Raw genomic sequence first — 19,281 nt, forward strand, 5'->3', positions numbered from 1 at the left:
GTGGATTATGTTTTGTCTTTGGTTTAAATGTTTTGCCAGATGTCTGTCTCCATCATCTGTTTGTCACGTTTATTTCTGTTGTTGTTTCTTGTTAAAAAAAAATCACTTTGAATTGGGTCTTCTTTTTTCACCGATCTCAGCTCATAGTGATGAAACTTTAATGCATCTTTGAAGAAAATGAACTGTCACACTTCATCATTTAAAATGACAAAATCACCCAACAGTATGCCCTTATATATTAAAAAGGAAAATGATGAAATGTGTGCATGACTTCCTGACATGTTGCCCTCTGAGGTCTCACCTGTCCTCTGGTGTCTCTGCAGGGAGTGGTTCTTCCTGCTGTCCCACGAGGTGCTGAACCCCATGTACTGTCTGTTTGAATACGCCGGCAAGAACAACTACTGTCTGCAGATCAACCCCGCCTCCTCCATCAACCCCGACCACCTCACGTACTTCCGCTTCATCGGACGCTTCATCGCCATGGTGAGCTTCACTTAAGAAGACTTGAATTCCTGTCATACCTGGGATTGGATTTGCTTTCAGGGATGTTCAAGTTCTGTAAAGCTGGACTGTTACAGTGGCTCTGCAGTCGGGATGCAGCGCTCCCATACTGACTCAATAAGACGGATCAGGGGCCAATCTATTCAATTCAGTTCTATGTTTAGGTCTCCACAAAAATAATGTTTATACAGAGTTGCAGGTAACCAGTTTATATTTTATTTAATAATAGAGAACAATTAGTAGGTTTACAGCTTCGTATTGACTTATTTCTTGTGAAGAACAGAAAATCCTGTCCCTAAAACACATGTTTACAGTATGTACTGTTTGTACTATTATGTCTCTTTCTGGGATCAACTCCAGAAAGCTGTAGGTCCCAAACACCGCACCCCCACCCCTCCTTCTGCCTGCCACCCCACCCCTCTCCCACACTATGACCTCACCGCCGCACCCAGCCCACACCCACAGCAGCTGACTATATTTAGTCCTAAAGTTCACTTTGCTGACGTCCCTTATAAAGATGCTTGGTCAACAACACAACCCTCTCACTGCCTCCTTTTGACCTTTCTACTTTCTGAAGGTGCGTGTGTGTTGGTTCATCGCAGCTCTGAGTCCTTTGTGTGATTTTAGCATTGAACAGCTCTGTCTGGCTGAGAATGCACACACACACACACACACACACACACCAAGCAACAATGATCACTTGGTATTTGTGTTAAATGCACACAAGGGCTGTAGCTAGCGTAGTGTTTTGTCTCTGTATCCTAATTTGATCTAAATGTTGTCACAATGGGAATAATGATGGTACATAGAATAAGTCTGAATCAACAGTCAAATGTAAATATGGTGGCAGCTCCAGTGTCAGGCACAAATGCAGTGTGTTCAGGCTGCAGGCGTGTGTGTGTGTGTGTGTGTGTGTGTGTGTGTGTGTGTGGTGTGTGTGTGTGTGTGTGATGTGTGTGTGTGTGTGTGTGGTGTGTGTGTGTGTGTGTGTGTGTGTGTGTGTGTGTGTGTGTGTTTGTGTGTGTGTGTGTGTGGTGTGTGTGGTGTGTGTGTGTTGTGTGTGTGTGTGTGTGGTGTGTGGTGATGTGTGTGTGTGTGTGTGTGTGTGTGTGTGTGTGTGTGTGTGTGTGTGTGTGTGTGTGTGTGTGTGTGTGTGTGTGTGTGTGTGTGTGTGTGTGTGTGTGATGTGTGTGGGTGTGTGTGGTGTGTGTGTGTGTGTGAGTTTGTGTGTGTGTGTGTGGTGTGTGTTGGTGTGTGTGTGTGTGTGTGTGTGTGTGGGTGTGTGTGCCTGTGTGTGTGTGTGTGTAGTGTGATGTGTGTGTGTGTGTGTGTGTGTGTGGTGTGTGTGCTTAATGATTTGGACCGGAGAGGTTGAGCAGAGTTATACGAGGCTGCCATGATTCCAGAAATAAAAAAGCCATTCCTGTTTTCCTGTGAGGTGATGGCTGTTAAAACCTTTTTAAACACTGGAATGGGCACAAAACAATCCCCAGTGAGTCATCAGCACAGGCCTGAGCAAACTGAAACACTTTTATCATTTGTCGAGAACAAATCTGAAACCATATGTCACCATACAATAACACTATAGTATTACACAGGTGGCCAAATACTCCCCCCCACTCTTCGACTTGATTATGATCCAGGGAGTCAAAGCTGCCATACATCTCCTCAGGCTGACGGCCCCAACACTGTTGCACTGCATCTCTTAATGTTCTCAGGTCTCTAATGTTCTCATCCTCCCCAGGCTTTGTACCACGGGAAGTTCATCGACACCGGCTTCACGCTGCCGTTCTACAAGCGCATGCTGGACAAGAAGCCCACGCTCAAAGACCTGGAGTCCATAGACCCCGAGTTCTTTAACTCCATCATGTGGGTCAAGTAAGTAATGCAGTCATCTGTGTGATTTGCAAGTAGAAAGTGGAGGAAAATATTCAGGAAGAATATTTTTTTGTCCTCATTTCTTTTATTTGTTTATAATTGAAACAAACAGCTGATCTCAGGTATGAAGGTCAATATAGAATCAGTCAATCAAATGTTGAAAAACTGAAATGACACTTCATATTTACAAACAAATCGAGAGGATCACGTATATGATATAAACTCTTACCAAAGTATTTTTTCTTATCATTTGAAGAAATGATTTGGTTGCAGACATACGTAACAAATTAAGATACAGTTCAAACTAAAATACATGAAATAGTTCAATAATCCACAAATCAGAAAAATAGATTTGTTTTTAAAGTATAGGATAAAGCTTACAAATAACAAATACATCATTAATACTCATACCTATATTCATAAAGCCACCACAGGATCATTATTCACGTTTTGTGTTCTGTAACTTAACATTTTTCCCATTAATCGTCAAAACATTTCTTCATTTATTATCCTTACATTTCATTTACCAGATGTTTCCATTCTGAATGTTTTCATGTATTATCTTATAACCAGTTCCTTGTAATTTGTTTAATAATTGCAGCTCTTATAAAGTAAGTATCTACAAGTAAGATACGTTTTATAAGATTTCTTCTTTTTGATTTCATCTGGTGTTTTTTCAAGTAATAATAAAATAGGTTCTTATTTAGAGAAATACTGAATAGTTTCTCAGAAGCTCCTCATAGCTTTACATGACCAAAATACATGACTATGGTTTGCTTTCTGTTCACAGCATTCTCTCCAGCATTTTGAAGTCATTTTGAATTTGTGGTGTCTAAAAATAGCACATTCTCTGTTCCATGTGTAAAAGCATGTTTCTAAAGATCCCTGAACCTGGAGAAGTGAACAGAGCAGAGGAAGCGGAGCAGCTGACTTCCTGCAGGAATTGAAGCAAACACTGCTGTAAGTTGTCTCTGTGTGTGTTTCCAGAGACAACAACCTGGAGGAGTGTGGAGTGGAGCTTTACTTTGCACAGGACATGGAGATCCTGGGGAAGGTGTCCACCCACCAGCTGAAAGACGACGGAGAGAACGAGCTGGTGACGGAGGAGAACAAGGAGGAGTACATCAGGTGGGTGAACAGAGGCAGCCGCTGCCACAAACACACAGATCAGACATGCAAAGCATCAATTAGTTCAGCGTTAAAAAGGCGTTTCTCTTCCTCCCTCAGCCTGCTGACAGACTGGAGGTTCACCCGGGGGGTGGAGGAGCAGACCAAGGCCTTCCTGGACGGCTTCAATGAAGTGGTTCCTCTGGAGTGGCTGCGCTACTTCGACGAGAAGGAGCTGGAGGTGAGGAGGAGCACCAGCGTATGGAAAATGAAAAACTACTGGAAAAAGTCCTTTTAAAGTCAGAAGAGGAGTAATGAATGAAAGGATTTAGAACACACTCAAATCTAAAGTCATTATTACTTATGTGTTGATTTTCAGCATATTGCCTCTCATATGAAATACACTTCAATGAAAGATAATGGACTATTTATCTTCTATATGTCATACAAACAGATGCAGTACAATCCGCTTCTAAAAGCCAGACATTGGAACATAGCAAACATAGACACACAAATAAACTGAGTGAGGTCAAATTAGGAGAGGCTTCTAGAAAAAAGTCATTTAGTAAAAAAAGAACTCTACGTGGTTACTTATCAAGAGTCTGGGGTTATATGAACTAAAAGCAGCATCAGCATTAGTGATGGGGTGAGAGAGGAAGAGAGGAAAGTTATCATTCCTTTTATACTGACTGTCCTGATGGAGTGGTGCAGGAATGAGTCCTAACATCTGGAAATGAGTCAGCATTTGACCTCTGGTAGTCGCAGTGATTGAAGTGTCCTGTTGTTTGTTGCAGCTGATGCTGTGTGGGATGCAGGAGATAGACATGGCCGACTGGCAGAAGAACACCATCTACAGACACTACACCAAGAACAGCAAGCAGATCCACTGGTTCTGGCAGGTACGGACACACACACACACACACACACACACACACACACACACACACACACACACACACACGTTGTTGAATGGTGTGTTCAGTGATTGATGGAGGTGTGTTTCTGCAGGTGGTGAAAGAGATGGACAACGAGAAGAGAATCCGTCTGCTGCAGTTTGTGACGGGAACGTGCAGACTGCCTGTCGGAGGCTTCACTGAGCTCATAGGTACACACACACTCCCCACTCCCCTCACTGTTAGGTTTGACATGTTACGTATCCCAGCCTTTCAATTATTGATACTATGCAAAGTTTCATTAATGGCATCCTCAGTCAGGGCAACATAAAAACTGGAATGAATAGGAGGATGAAACAAGTATCTCTGTTAAAAAGACAGGACTTGTTAGGGGTAAAACATGTTGTACTGATGAAGTTAGTACTATGGAAGTTCGTTATATTAAAATGTAGTGTTTGAGCAGTTTTACTAGACCACAGGCAAATTCAACAACTTTAAATATTATTTGAATCCTGGCTTTTATATAATAATTTCCCTTATAAGAATGTATGGTAAGCATTAGAACAAGTGAAATTGTTTTGTAAGACCATTATAATAAAAATAAATTCAAGCTTGAATTCAATGAAATCACTTTTTTCCTTTGTGCAGGAAGTAACGGTCCCCAGAAGTTCTGCATAGACAAGGTGGGGAAGGAGACTTGGCTTCCAAGAAGTCACACATGGTGAGTTTATCCTTTAGGAAATGTTCTTGAAGACAATAGGAAGACTCCGATACAATGAACGGGCAGCTTTAAGATTATCTCTGTTTTTTCCAATGATGTGCTGCATCTATTCCTGTGAATTCCTTTTGTGAAGGAAGGTCCCATATTTACATTTCTTAAATAATCATTTAGGTCTAGGTGCTTTTTTAAATACTTAAAGTATCAAAAGGCTCCATCTACAGAGAGATGCACACGGTGTACATTGAGAAACTGCCTTTAAGGGCCAGGACTACCTTCAGGTTGTGAGCTACCTCTGAATAACCAACACTATTTCAACTTGTTCTATAAAACACACAGAAGTATTCACCTGAAAATGAGCATAATATAAATGTTTAACTCTGTATCCAACAATTACAATAAATGTATAAGGAGTTAATTTCAGGATTAAAATAAAGATGATAAAATAAAAAGGGTCTATAAATTGTATAAAAACTGGTTTGATTTCATGAAAAAGTCACTTAAATTCGGAAGTCTCTTGGCCCTCCTTCTGAATCAGGTCACTTGATGAGACGTCCACAGTTAGGACAGAATAAGTGGACAGGGACACATCTTGTAATGTGGAACCATTCATCTGAAGAGCAGTTGACTGTAGATTCAGTATTTCACCGATATCACCGTGTATGGACATGAAGACTAAACCTCTGTCTGCTCCTCAGCTTCAACCGTCTGGACCTGCCGCCCTACAGGAGCCTGGAGCAGCTCCGCGAGAAACTCCTGTTCGCCATCGAGGAGACGGAGGGCTTTGGACAGGAGTGACGCAGGAAACAAACACATTTAAAGGAGGACAGTCCATTCAATGGGATCGTTTTTTTTGTCATTAATTAATATTATTACTTTGCATTTGTTAATCACCGGGCTGAGAAATCATCGTCACCCCCCACTGGCAGGGGGCATGTTTGTGAAATGAATGATGAGACGCAGGAACAGTGTGGTGTGTGTGTGTGTGTGTGTGTGTGTGTGTGTGTGTGTGTGTGTGTGTGTGTGTGTGTGTGTGTGTGTGTGTTGTGTGTGTGTGTGTGTGTGTGTGTGTGTGTGTGTGTGTGTGTGTGTGTGTGTGTGTGTGTGTGTGTGTGTGTGTGTGTGTGTGTGTGTGTGTGTGTGTGTGTGTGTGTGTGTTGTGTGTGTGTGTGTGTGGTGTGTGTGTGTGTTGTTGTGTGTGTGTGTGTGTGTGTGTGTGTGTGTGTGGTGTGTGTTAGTGTGTGTGTGTGTGTGTGTGTGTGTGTGTGTGTGGTTGTGTGTGTGTGTGTGTGTGTGTGCGTGTGCATATAATGGTGTGAATGTATGAGGGTTTGACAGGAGGGTGCATACAGAGAATTATATTTGACTAGTCTCACCCATCACACTCACCTCTACTCACTGCTTAGAAACGCACCAAAAACAGATTCAGAGACTCACTACAACACAGCAGCTCCCCGCTAATGCAGTATAACATATCTACCAGAGAGAATTACCTTTTTTAACGTTTTAATGAGACGAGAGAGACAACAGAGTGAGAGAAAGAGAGGCAGTGATTGAGTGCATGTGTGTGTCTGTACACGAGACAGAGCCGTTATCATGAACTAGTGCTGCTCTGTCCCAGAGGCTTCAGAGAAGAGTTGTGATTTTATTTCTATTTTTCTGTTATTACTTGTGAAATTAAGCATTTTTCCTCTGTACATAACTCAAATAAATCAGATTTCAATCTTGAGCTGTGTTCATACTTTCTTTGGAGAGACATTTTGTCATGATAAATGAGCTCTACACTCACTGGCCACTTCATTAGTTACAGCTGGCTGGTACCGGGTTGGACCCCTTTTGTCTTCAGAACTGCCTTCATTCTTCGTGGCATAGACTCAACAAGGTGCTGGAAACATCCCTTAGAGATTGACAATTCTGCTGTTCAAATTGTTGATAAAAAAACATTAAATAAGATGAGAACAAATTAAGGATCTTTTTATTGTCTTATCAATTTTTATTATTCATTAAATGCCATTAGGTAATTTTCTTCCAAAGTTGAGAGCGACACACAGAAATGGTTACGCTTGTCCTTAAAAACGGTTGAAAGGTCCCTAGAGAAAGGAAAGGACTGATAGTGGTTAGAAGTATTGAAGGAAGTTCAAAAAGTTCAAATCTGCAGCTCAATGGTGGAGTTCTCCCTGCATGTGGTCAGCAGCTCAAAGCCATGCACCCCCATCCTGGAGAGCACAGAGAAGCTGCCTCTGACAGATGGAGAGTGTACTAGGAACTACATCTTCCGCCAGTGTCGACTTAGTTTGTCCGCAGAAGAAATTACGGCAGTTTGGAGCAAATTCAGTTTCTACTTTTGCGTAAGAGATGTGAGACAGAGTATGATCCAGGAGCACAAAGAGCCTCAGTGTTCTCAGGCTGAGCTGCAGCCAGACAGCACACACACAGAGTTAGGAGGTGCTGCTGAGGCAATCCAGATCTGCTCTTGCTGCAGGTAATAAGCAGGCAATGTGTAAAAAAAACACATTCTATTCCAACATTTGAAATATGTGCATGTGTGCTCTTTACCATTCATCATATCCAAAATTCATCTGTATTTTGGGACATTTTGGTATTGTACATTAAAAACCTCATATTAATTATGCATATAGTAAATAAAATGATCTTTATTTATTTCACACAAGGCAGCAGTAATACAATAATGGTACAAGGTTTTCTATAATATTTTGCTCTTAAAATAATATAACACCTACTGTAATTGTTTTTGCTTCCTGTACTACATGGACACTTCTACTGTTTTCTAGTAATACCGTGCTGATAGCTCCTTTAATTAGATGTTAGGGCTCCATTAGTGAAGGACCTTTATTTTGAAATCATTCGCTGGCTCGGCCCGGAAGTGAACTCTGCGTTTTCTCGAGATACCTTCAAGCAGCCGAGCTTAGTACAAATACTGTTAGATATTGTTCATGTGCCACCGTGACTTTTTAAATTACATTTCACTTAAACATACATTATAACTCTAATGCCTGTGTGCCCCCCCCTCACACGCCCCGGCCCGGGTTAACATGGTGGACGCGGATGAAATCGCCAAGTTGTGCTACGAGCGTTTCCAGCAGCTTCCCCGGAGAGGGAAGCCTGAGCCGGGCAGAGAGTGGACCCTGCTGGCCGCGGTGCTCAGAATCACCCGGAGGGCTAACTCTGACACAGGTTGGACAACATAAAACCATATTTCATGTTCTCTTCATGTCAAGCCTGCTCTGTAACCGGAGAGAAACCAGCCTTTTCCTTCCATCGACTTTCACCAAAGCAACGCGAGAACGTTGACGTACTGCTGACGTCATGACGGCTGTACAGCCAGCCGGTACCATTGACCTGCACTCAAAATATGTAAAATAAACACAATTGACCTATGAATTGTAGTGAGGTAGAAGTACAAAGTAGCAAAAAATGTTAATACTCAAGTAAAGTAGAAGCACCTCAACATTGTGCTTTAGTGCAGTACTTGAGTACTTAGTGACTTCCCACCTCTGATTAGATGCAAAATGTACTTTGCATCTAATTATACTAATTATCCAAAGTGGCCATTTTCTGAATAATATATATTATATCATTGGTTTAAGTGATGCATAATGTAATTTTAAGTTGCAGCTGAAGGATGAGATAACATTAACAACTGTTTATACTGCTACTGTAGATATCTCCATCCATAACAGTTCATCAAAGTGTATCAGTTAATTTACTCTTTATTTTTATTAATATTATAAACCTGCAAAAGTAACTAGTAACATATGTTGTGAAATAATTGTAGGGGAGTACAATATTTTTCCAAAATGTTTTGGGGTAGAAGTATAAATTAGCACAAAATGAAAATAAATGTAATTACTTTCCATCACTGCCGAAGCATGTACGTAATAAATGTACTCAAAGCAATATCATTGTCCCTTTATATCCAGAACACACTGCACAGGAACATGACTACATGAACAATATGTTTTGCCTATCATTTAGGGAACATATTTTAAAAAGGATATAAGAATGTGAAGCATGTGTACGGACTAAATATGTCATCAAAGTCTTTTTTCTCCAACAGTTGAGAAGGAGGTTGTTTCCCTGGGAACGGGGACCAAATGTATCGGACAGACAGCCATGAGTCCCTCTGGTATGTCCTCCTGTTGCTGTGACCTTTGTGTCTTTTGTATGTGTTTAGCAGGAACAGAGAGTTTATTTTGGCAGGACAAACAAATAAAGTTGTCACCACAGGATATGTTCTTTATATTTCTTTTTACAATTACCCTGTTGCAGTCCAAAGTGAGGATTGATTCAAATCTTCACTGAAATCTTGCATTTATGTGTCCTTAGAATAAAACAAATCCATTCATGTGGGACATTCATTACAGCATGATGAACAATGAAAACAATCTTTTATCAAGTCTTTAAATGGAGTTTTCCTTGATTCTGTCTTTTATTTAGGTGAAATACTTAATGACAGCCACGCAGAAGTCATTGCAAGAAGGGGGTGTGTCAGGTGTGTGTATCTGCTGCAAATGGTCCTCGGTGCTTCATGCTGATGCGTACATACAAACGAGTATAGACTGCCATCATTTAGTGTGTGTGTGTGTGTGTGTGTGTGTGTGTGTGTGTGTGTGTGTGTGTGTGTGTGTGTGTGTGTAGGTACCTGATCCAGGAGCTGCACAGGGCCGTGAGTGGGGGGGGCAGCGCTGTGTTCTGTCAGGCGGAGGAGCAGGGGAAGTGGAGGCTTCATCCTGGAGTGTCCTTCCTCTTCTTCACCAGTCACACTCCCTGTGAGTCCTGCTCGCTCCATGTGAATGAATTGAACCTGAGCAGCTGTGATGAGAGGAGAGGAGAGGAGAGGAGAGGAGATTTGATTTGATAAATAAATATCTAGCCTGATTGAAATGGAAATGTGTTCTTCAGGTGCTGGTGTACGGCATATCTTTCCCCTGTAAAGTGGTGCATGGGTTTCAATAATAACGTAGCTGTTTTATTTGTAGGACATTTAAGAACTAAGTCTAGAATATATTGATGTGAAACTGTGTGTATTTCCAGGTGGTGACGCTGCCATCATCGCCATGAATGGCAGCCAGTCTCAGCCCTGCCCCCCCGTCACACCTGCACACAGCCCTGAAGAAGAGAGAGGAAGAGGAGATCCGAAAAGAAAAGATGAAGAATCAAGTGAGGTAAAAAGCATCAAGCGTCCCCGTCAGGAGGAACCGGAGACAGCGGAGACACATCTGGAGGAACCGGAGACAGCGGAGACACATCTGGAGGACAGAGGAGAGAGAAGACAGTCCTCCCTCTCTAAGTCCTGTGAAGATCCACCTCAGCCTGCAGAAGAACCTGTGGAGAGGAGAAGCCCCCCCGACAGCCCAGGACTGTGTCCACAGGTCGCTGACGTCCACAGGACAGGGGCCAAGTGTGTCTCCGGGGGTCCAGCTGACCCTCTGCTCCCCGGGGAGGGCTACCACTGTACAGGGCTGCTCCGGGTGAAGCCGGGCCGGGGGGAGCCCACCCTGTCCCTGTCCTGCAGCGACAAGCTGGCCCGCTGGGGGGTGCTGGGCTTCCAGGGCGCCCTGCTGTCCCTCTACCTGCAGGAGGCTCTCTACTACAGCACCTTGGTGGTGGGGGGGGGTCCGTACAGCCAGGAGGCCATGACCAGAGCTCTGGTCACGAGGTAAGAGGAATGCTGCTGACACATTATAAAAGTCATTGTTAAAGAAATACCTTTAAGTGTTGCTTCAGAGACTTTGAACACCTTCCTCGGCTCTGGGGAAATCACTGCTGTCCTTTATTTAACTCTTCCATACGCACTAATTATGAAACACTGTTACAGTCAGACTTGATTGGAAAAAAGAGATATCAGATATTTATCTCCTTTTTCAACCAGATTAAAGTCTTGTTGACATCAAATCATCCCCGGGGTAAAGTCACATGTTCTGAGCCTCAAATAGAATATATTTTCAGGATGCCGTATTTGAAGCTGCATTCATTGATTGTTCGGTCAACTTGTTGGCAGGAAACAGTTAACACTTTGAGTACAGCTGCAACTCATGATAGTCCATTGATCTGTTGATCATTTCCTTTTTTATTGATTCAATTCTAGTTTGGTCTATAAAATGTCAGAAAAAGTGAAAATAGACATTCATAAGAATCTGGAATCAGAGAATCCAGATCTAATCGATTATCATAATGTTAGCAACTAGGCAAGCGTTTTTTAAAGAATGACCTTCAGCTGAGAGCGGTGGAATGAGGTAATGATTCTCTGTGAGCTTACATTAGACATTTGACCCATTATTCATGTCAAACAATATATTAGTGCACCTTAAAATACCAGTGGTGCAGCTTTAAGTACATTCTACAGTGTTTCTCCCCGAGCGTAAGATCTATTCCCAAACTTTGGTCCCAACTCTTCACCTCACTCAGTCTTCATGCTTCTATTCATTATCATTCAGTTGAATAGTTTCTCCTCCATTTATTTTCTCCTCCTTATTTTATTGCAACCTTTTTTAACAGCAAACACCATAAAGAGATGATGTCTGCATTCTGCCAGCTGGTTCTTTTGATGGAACAGAGGCTTCTTTTCTTCTAATGACATACAAGCCAAACGGGCTCTAAATGAATCTCACATCCTCAGTGGCTGCTCCTCCAGGAAGGAAGACATCTTAATGTATCTCCTTCAGTGTGAGGAAGCCAGCAGACTTTCTGACCATACACCTCCTGTACCCCACCCCCCCACCCCCTCCCCCAGGTGTTCCTGTGTGTCGGCCCTCCCTGCAGGGTTCTCTGTCTGCCCCCCCCAGCTGCTCCAGTCCAGCCTGGAGTTCCCCTTCAGCCAGGCCCAGACGGAGCTGCACCACCAGGCAGGACAGGGACGCATCTCCCCCTGTGGAGCAGGTGGGAGACACACACACACACACACACACACACACACACACACACACACACACACACACACACACACACACACACACACACACACACACACACACACACACACACACACACACACACACACACACACACACACACACACACACACACACACACACACACACACACACACACACACACACACACACACACACACACAGTTAGAATGCATGGTACAATAATACATTGGTTCTGATAGGCTTAGGTTTAATAAGAACCACACATTCATAAAGCTCAGAATTGATTGATTGATACATTTATTTCGAACAAGTAAAATAAATAATTACAAAACAAAACAAATGTTGCAGTGCATAGTCATGTAAGAGAAATCAAAAACAAAACATGACATTTACAACAACAACAACAGCATTAGCAACATAAACAGTGGCACATCTAGTGTTCGAAAAGGAGTGAGAAGAAGTATAATTTATTTAATCTCACCCCCTTGTCCCTAAATGATTTATTTATAATCTATAATCTGCAATAATTATCATTATTATTCATTATTATTGTTATTATTATTATTAATCTGCTTTATCTGTTTATTGACATATATACATATAAACATATACATATACACACATACACTGATATACATATAAACATATACATATACACACATACACTGATATACATATATGCACACATACATATACACACCTACATACTCATACATATACATATACACATAGTCAAACACCTTCCCCATCCCTGTACCTCGAGAAAATAATTTCTCTGTATTTCCTCTTGAACTGGTTAATGTCTGGACATGGCTTTAGCTCTTCACACTGTTCCATAGTCTCACTCCACGTTCACACTGTTCCATAGTCTCACTCCACGTTCACACTGTTCCATAGTCTCACTCCACGTTCACACTGTTCCATAGTCTCACTCCACGTTCACACTGTTCCATAGTCTCACTCCACGTTCACACTGTTCCATAGTCTCACTTCACGTTCACACTGTTCCATAGTCTCACTCCACGTTCACACTGTTCCATAGTCTCACTCCACGTTCACACTGTTCCATAGTCTCACTCCACGTTCACACTGTTCCATAGTCTCACTCCACGTTCACACTGTTCCATAGTCTCACTCCACGTTCACACTGTTCCATAGTCTCACTCCACGTTCACACTGTTCCATAGTCTCACTCCACGTTCACACTGTTCCATAGTCTCACTCCACGTTCACACTGTTCCATAGTCTCACTCCACGTTCACACTGTTCCATAGTCTCACTCCACGTTCACACTGTTCCATAGTCTCACTCCACATTCACACTGTTCCATAGTCTCACTCCACGTTCACACTGTTCCATAGTCTCACTCCACGTTCACACTGTTCCATAGTCTCACTCCACGTTCACACTGTTCCATAGTCTCACTCCACATTCACACTGTTCCATAGTCTCACTCCACAGGCTGAGATACAAAAAGTTCTTCTGGTTGTACGGACCCTATGAATTTCGAATTGAAATTGTCTCCTTGAACTATATCTATATATAGAATCAATGAGTGCTCCAATCAATAGAAATGCCCCCAAATACAGACATGTTAAACATCTTTAATATGTGTTGCCAGGTTCTTTGTGAGGTGCCAGTTCACCTCCGGGGCCAATGTGCCCCTGAGCAAGGCACCAGACCCCCACTTTTGCTCCCCCCAGCGCTGTACAATAGCTGATACTAGGATGGGTTAAATGCAGAGCCTAAACTGTGTGCTGACCTTTATTGTGTACAGCAATATTCAAAGAGAAGTTATTATTAAGACTTGTGCAAGATCTCCTTTTTTCTTTGTTTTTGAGAAAAGGTTAGCGCACTTAAACACACCAAAATTAATGTTATGGGCCATTACATGGAAAAGTGACTTTCTTCAATCATCGTAGTATGTACAGTACAGTGCAAAAGAAAATCAGGAGAATCAGGCATGTTGTTTTTTATAATCTATCAACCTCAATGATCAGAGAAAGAGGCTCGGACTGTGCAACAAATCTTTGGCTTATGACCTAACGTGATTCAGGGCCAAACATTTATTTTAATATGCATTATAAACTTGGTATGTAGAATAACTAAGATCATTACTCTCTCACTCTCTTGTTAATCTCACAGAAGAGTAATCAATGGGCTTGATTCCTACCTCATTTACTAAAGAGTTTTTCAAATGTGATACAGAGTGGGAGCTCAGTGAGTAAATATAACCTCTGTTTCAGCCATCAGCTGGTGTAATGTGCCGGAGCAGCCACTAGATGTCACCGCCAACGGCTACAAACACGGAGTCACCAGGAAGGCCCTCGGCACGGCTAAAGCCAGGTACACTCACGACCTATGCTCACGACAGACATTATGAGAAGTAATCGATTACTGAATACTCTCAGTAAAGATTCATCAAGAAGAGTACATTTTGTGTGTGTGTGTGTGTGTGTGTGTGTGTGTAGGTCTCTGCTGTGTAAGCTGGAGCTCTTCCACTCCTTCCTGTCTCTGGTAGCAGCCACTGAGCCCACAGCACTCCCCCCCCCCTCTCAGGTAACACAACCACTCTTTCATGATCTGACTCATTGAAACAGCTTCAGACTGAAACTCTAATGAAGATCTCCTAACAGTGCTCTGGCTTCATCACCTTTGGGTAACTCTGCTGCTTCAGCCTGTTGAATCCACAGTGAGGAAATGTGTTTGTGAATCAGTCAGAGAGTGTTCATGATGCACACTGAGACCTGTGTGTCTGCCGCTGACTGACCTGTGACTGTGGTTTGTTGTTGTATTTAAACTCATCCCAGGTATTTCTTTCCAAACAGTGTCACATAGCTTACTCGAGATATCATAAACATGTGTATCTGTGCTGTAGCCCTCAGGTGTCTTTGTCTGTGACATTTACTGCTTGAATTTCATGCGTGTGTGTGTGTGTGTGTGTGTGTGTGTGTGTGTGTGTGTGTGTGTGTGTGTGTGGTGTGTGTGTGTGTGTGTGTGTGTGTGTGTGTGTGTGTGTGTGTGTGTGTGTGTGTGTGTGTGTGTGTGTGTGTGTGTGTGTGTGTGTGTGTGTGTGTGTGTGTGTGTGTGTGTGTGTGTGTGTGTGTGTGTGTGTGTGTGTGTGTGTGTGTGTGTGTGTGTGTGTGTATGTGTGTGAAGAACAGTGCTCTCTCTGTTTATCAGCATTTCAGCAAATAACCTGATCCCAGCCTGTCCTACACATGCAGGAACACACAGACACACACACACACACAGACACACACACACACACACAGTCCTGGATTTATTAGCCCTTGTCTACCAAGGCGGTTCCAGGGCTGGTTGAAAGTCACTGCCATATTGTGAACCAGGTTTTAGTGCTTCCCTGCAGCAGCGCTGGCTCTTGGCCCTGAAAACTGTTTCAGCTCAGGCAGCCAGTATTTGCTGGAGCAGAGCAGAGAGCCGCGTACATCAGAAGCTGTGGCACTGAGAGCAGGATAGAGCTCGAACCACACACATTATATATAGAACAACATTAACCAGGCGTGTGGCATATTATTCATTTTTCTCCATAGCTTGCTTTCATTGTGGTAGCAACAATGTAGTATTCATGGTGAATAATGAATATGCCAGGCTGCCTCTTAATTCTCCTTAACATGGAGAAATGTAACATTAAATATAATACAAGTATTATGTAGTTGGTGGGCTTAAACTTGTTATTAATTAGTCAGACTAGCTTCTTGGGCTTGGCTAACAGCATGTATTACGATGGAGACTTCACATCATACAATCCTTTATTTAGACATCAGAAACAGTTTTAACACTAAGTTACACATAAGAGGGATTTCCCTTGGTGTATATGGTGCATACATAAACACAGTTAAAGAAGATTAAAGGTAAGGAAAACAACCAAAAATGAAATAAAAACAATTATAAGGAACTATTTTTAAAACTATTAAACATTAAGATATAGAAAATCATTACTGGATATACCAAAAAACTGCGTACACTATACTATTGCAAAGTAAACTAAGTTTTAGGGGGCTATGTTGCCAAACATTGCTAGTTAAAATAAAAAAATCAATTGATTTCTGGGGGAATATGATGCGTCAGGTGAGACTGGATTACTAGTTTCAAGCGGCAGCTGGAGTTAGGAAACAGGGCTTAATGTAGGTGGAAATAGAGCAGCGTTACAGTGGTCAGCAAATGTTTAACCTTATTGTCATACTAAGCTACGTCACTCTGGAAAACAGTATACAGTTGGAGAAGTAGTTCTTGCAATTTAATCTAGCTTAAGTAAAAGAAAGACATGTTCTACACAACCGCAGTATGTCTGGTGAAGGACTTCTATCTGCATTTAATACATGCTGATCCCAACAGTGGCCCATTTTACAGCAGACGTTTCCATTTGGCATCTCAAGTGTCCCCGCAACACGACGGTGACACAGATAACCTGATCCACAGCAGGAGTCTGTCTGCTGGAAGGTTTCAGTGTGTTCCTGCTGGATCATGTGACTCATCCTGTGACTAAGAGAAACCTGCTTGCTTTATTTCAAATGATCAGTATCATTTACATTTTTATGGGAGTTGTACATTTATTAGTTTTTTATACAGGTTTAATATATAAAATTCAAAATATTTCACATCAAGGAATGAGCAAAAGAAAAATAGTTTTCACGTATTTTAGAGTTTTAATGACAAAAACAAAAACACAATATCTCCAGACTCATTATTTGGTCACAATATCTGAACGTAAATCACTACAATAGCTTCAATAACAATTACAAAAATTACAAATAAACAACTTCAACAATCTTCTCTATATATATTCTCTATATCTCTGTGTAACACTGTAAATGTCTCCGCTGTGGGACTAACAAAGGGACTCTGAAACTAAACGTGTGCATACATTGAAGGGACTACAAACCTATAATTATTCAGAAGAATAATCTCTCTCTCTCTCTCTCTCTCTCCAGGGGGGCAGAGCTGCTCACCTACTGGGACTACAAGCAGGCGGCTCAGAGTTACCAGCAGGCCTGGCAGCAGCTCCTCAGTCAGGCCTTCCCTCTGTGGCCTCGCACTGACAGGGGCCTCCTGCTGTTCCACTGAAGGCCTTCTCCTGAGACACTCTTATTGTTGGCTCTATTGGACTCTTCTCTGATGTCACTGCATGCAGCAGCAGGATGCTCTGCTGTCTCACTGCTCAGAGAGGGGGGGGGGGGGGGGACCCAGCTCCGTGTCCTCGGATGAAGCTTCAGTCTTCACAGTTTGAGACAGTGTGACTGCAGCTGGCTGGCTCTCATGTTCTCAAAAACACAGCTGGACGTACCTGTCCTCAAGTGGAAAATGTTCCGGGTTCAATTTCCTTTTTTTATGTTCTTATTTGTCTGAACTGAAGGGCCAGCCATAGATTTACACATCAGATCAGTTTTCATGTTTTACTTGTAATAACAGTTCTATTTAGTCCCTACTGACCGCCAGAGGACTGGATATGTCCATCGCGCGCATGCGCAGCTCGAGTACCAATAACAACAAAGTCACCTGTGACCCACGTGACACCGGCTACATATGCCTGTGTCGTCAGAGGATCTGTTCCTTTCATCTTCTCGCTGTGCGAGAGTACCGTGGCTACATTCCCACCTTCTTCCCATCTTCAGGCCGGGCAAGATGGTGCCTGATATTCAGTTCCTCCGGCCCTTGGGCAGACTGACGGCTGCCTCAGCCGTTGTGCCCTTAAGCCTGCTGTCGTTGCGCCCCATGCAGATGTGGCTGAACAGCCTTCACTTGGGCGCCAAGTGGCACAAGCACAGGAGAGTCAGGGTGTCTCAGTGGTGCCTCCACTCTCTGTCCCGCTGGAGGGACAGGGCCTATCTTCTGATGGGCGTGCCCATGGGTGCCAGCCCATCCCGCCGGGAGACTGTCACTGTGGATGCATGTCTCTCAGGGGGCAGTGTGGCAGGGCAGGACTGTTCAGGGTCAGTGGTCTGCCCAGGAGGGTGCACACCATGTCAACGTGCTAGAGCTTCGGGCTGTGCTGCTTGCACTCATGCACTTTTTACCCCAACTGGCGGGCAAGCACGTGCTCGTTCGTTCGGACAACATGTCCGCTGTGGCCCAAATCAACCACCAGGGGAGCACCAGGTCCGCACAGCTGCTCCGGGTTTCACAGAGCCTCTTGTCTTGGGCGCTCCCCCGCCTGGCCAGTCTGCGGGCAGTCTTTCTACCAGGAGACCAGAATCAGGTGGCAGATTTCCTCTCTCGGCACAAGCCTCCACCGGGGGAGTGGAGCCTTCACCCAGAGCTGGTGGAGACCATTTGGAGCCTTTTCGGCAGGGCCGAGGTGGACCTCTTTGCCTCGGAAGAGTCAAGGACGCTCTGGCGCACGACTGGCCAGACAGTCTCCTGTATGCCTTCCCACCACTGCCTCTGATACTACAGACGCTTCAGAGGGTCCTTACTCAGGGGCACAGGCTCCTTCTGGTCGCCCCCCGCTGGCCGGGGAGAGTCTGGTTCCCACTGCTGCGCAGTCTCTGCTGCAGCCCACCATGGCGTCTCCCCGACAGGAAGGACCTTCTGTCACAGCTCAGGGGTCAGATCTGGCATCCCGACCCTCACCGCCTTCAGCTCGGGGCCTGGCCTCTGCGGGGCCCAACCCACTGTTGAGCGTTTTCACAGCATCTGTCAGGGAAACTATCCTGAATGCCAGAGCACCATCCATTCGAGCGCAGTATGAGTGCAAATGGAAGCTCTTCTCCCACTGGTGTTTGGGTAAGGCTGAGAATCCGGGGCATTGCTCCGTGGCCACCATTCTACAGTAAATTCTTCTTAGTAACTTGTTTTCTGGTGTGTTCCTTGCAGAGCACTCAAAGGATGAGGTTTGTGCTTTGATTTCAGCTTGTGCCACGTCTGACAAATCGACACACATCTGCTCTGAAGGAAGGGGTTGTATCTTGTGCGGATTGTAAAGCAGATTTGTGAAATTCACTGGACTTGTTTTGTGTTTTGTCTTCACAATGAAAGGGACAGGCTTGTAAAACATTGTTCTATAACACTGCACAGGATATCACATTTGTCATGAAATAAAACATATATTCATTTTTCAAACACATTACGATTCGTATCATTTATTTATTTGTATTGGTCAGGTCTTCCAGCTACCTTACCATGGTCAAATATTTAAAATGTCTAAGTTAGATTTAACAAACCTACAACATTGAAGAAATAAAAATACTGAATATTATAGCAATATATTACACATCTACATACTGTGTTTAAAGCCTGAATCATCTTGTGGTGCACATTTATGAAT

The 19,281-nt window shown here is 43.3% G+C and overlaps 2 protein-coding genes across 7 annotated transcripts in view; both read left to right on the forward strand.

Moving 5' to 3' along the window:
- The window catches only part of wwp2 (WW domain containing E3 ubiquitin protein ligase 2), a 59,936-nt gene extending 53,800 nt beyond the window's left edge, over positions 1-6,136 (forward strand). Inside the window, 8 exon segments of the mRNA XM_034132888.1 lie at positions 324-483; positions 2,246-2,379; positions 3,367-3,507; positions 3,607-3,727; positions 4,281-4,385; positions 4,495-4,591; positions 5,028-5,100; positions 5,796-6,136. Coding sequence (XP_033988779.1) covers positions 324-483; positions 2,246-2,379; positions 3,367-3,507; positions 3,607-3,727; positions 4,281-4,385; positions 4,495-4,591; positions 5,028-5,100; positions 5,796-5,895 — 931 coding nt within the window. The 3' untranslated portion in view covers positions 5,896-6,136.
- A 1,684-nt stretch (positions 6,137-7,820) lies between these two features.
- adat1 (adenosine deaminase tRNA specific 1) lies at positions 7,821-19,080 on the forward strand. 6 transcript variants are annotated; one of them, XM_034132895.1, is made up of 9 exons: positions 7,821-8,292; positions 9,176-9,244; positions 9,556-9,610; positions 9,757-9,887; positions 10,153-10,777; positions 11,852-11,997; positions 14,240-14,339; positions 14,465-14,552; positions 16,949-19,080. In XM_034132895.1, exons 1-9 carry the CDS (start codon positions 8,151-8,153, stop codon positions 17,054-17,056), a joined length of 1,464 nt encoding a protein of 487 aa, XP_033988786.1. In that variant the 5' UTR covers positions 7,821-8,150; the 3' UTR covers positions 17,057-19,080. The 6 variants fall into 6 exon arrangements, with proteins under 6 accessions (XP_033988786.1, XP_033988791.1, XP_033988789.1 ...); XM_034132900.1 differs by having other exon boundaries at positions 14,465-14,542; positions 16,937-17,081; XM_034132896.1 differs by lacking the exon at positions 7,821-8,292 and adding an exon at positions 8,303-8,446.
- The last annotated feature ends 201 nt before the right edge of the window (positions 19,081-19,281 follow it).

Source organism: Trematomus bernacchii, unplaced genomic scaffold (assembly GCF_902827165.1).
Source record: "Trematomus bernacchii unplaced genomic scaffold, fTreBer1.1, whole genome shotgun sequence".
Lineage (NCBI taxonomy): Eukaryota > Metazoa > Chordata > Actinopteri > Perciformes > Nototheniidae > Trematomus > Trematomus bernacchii.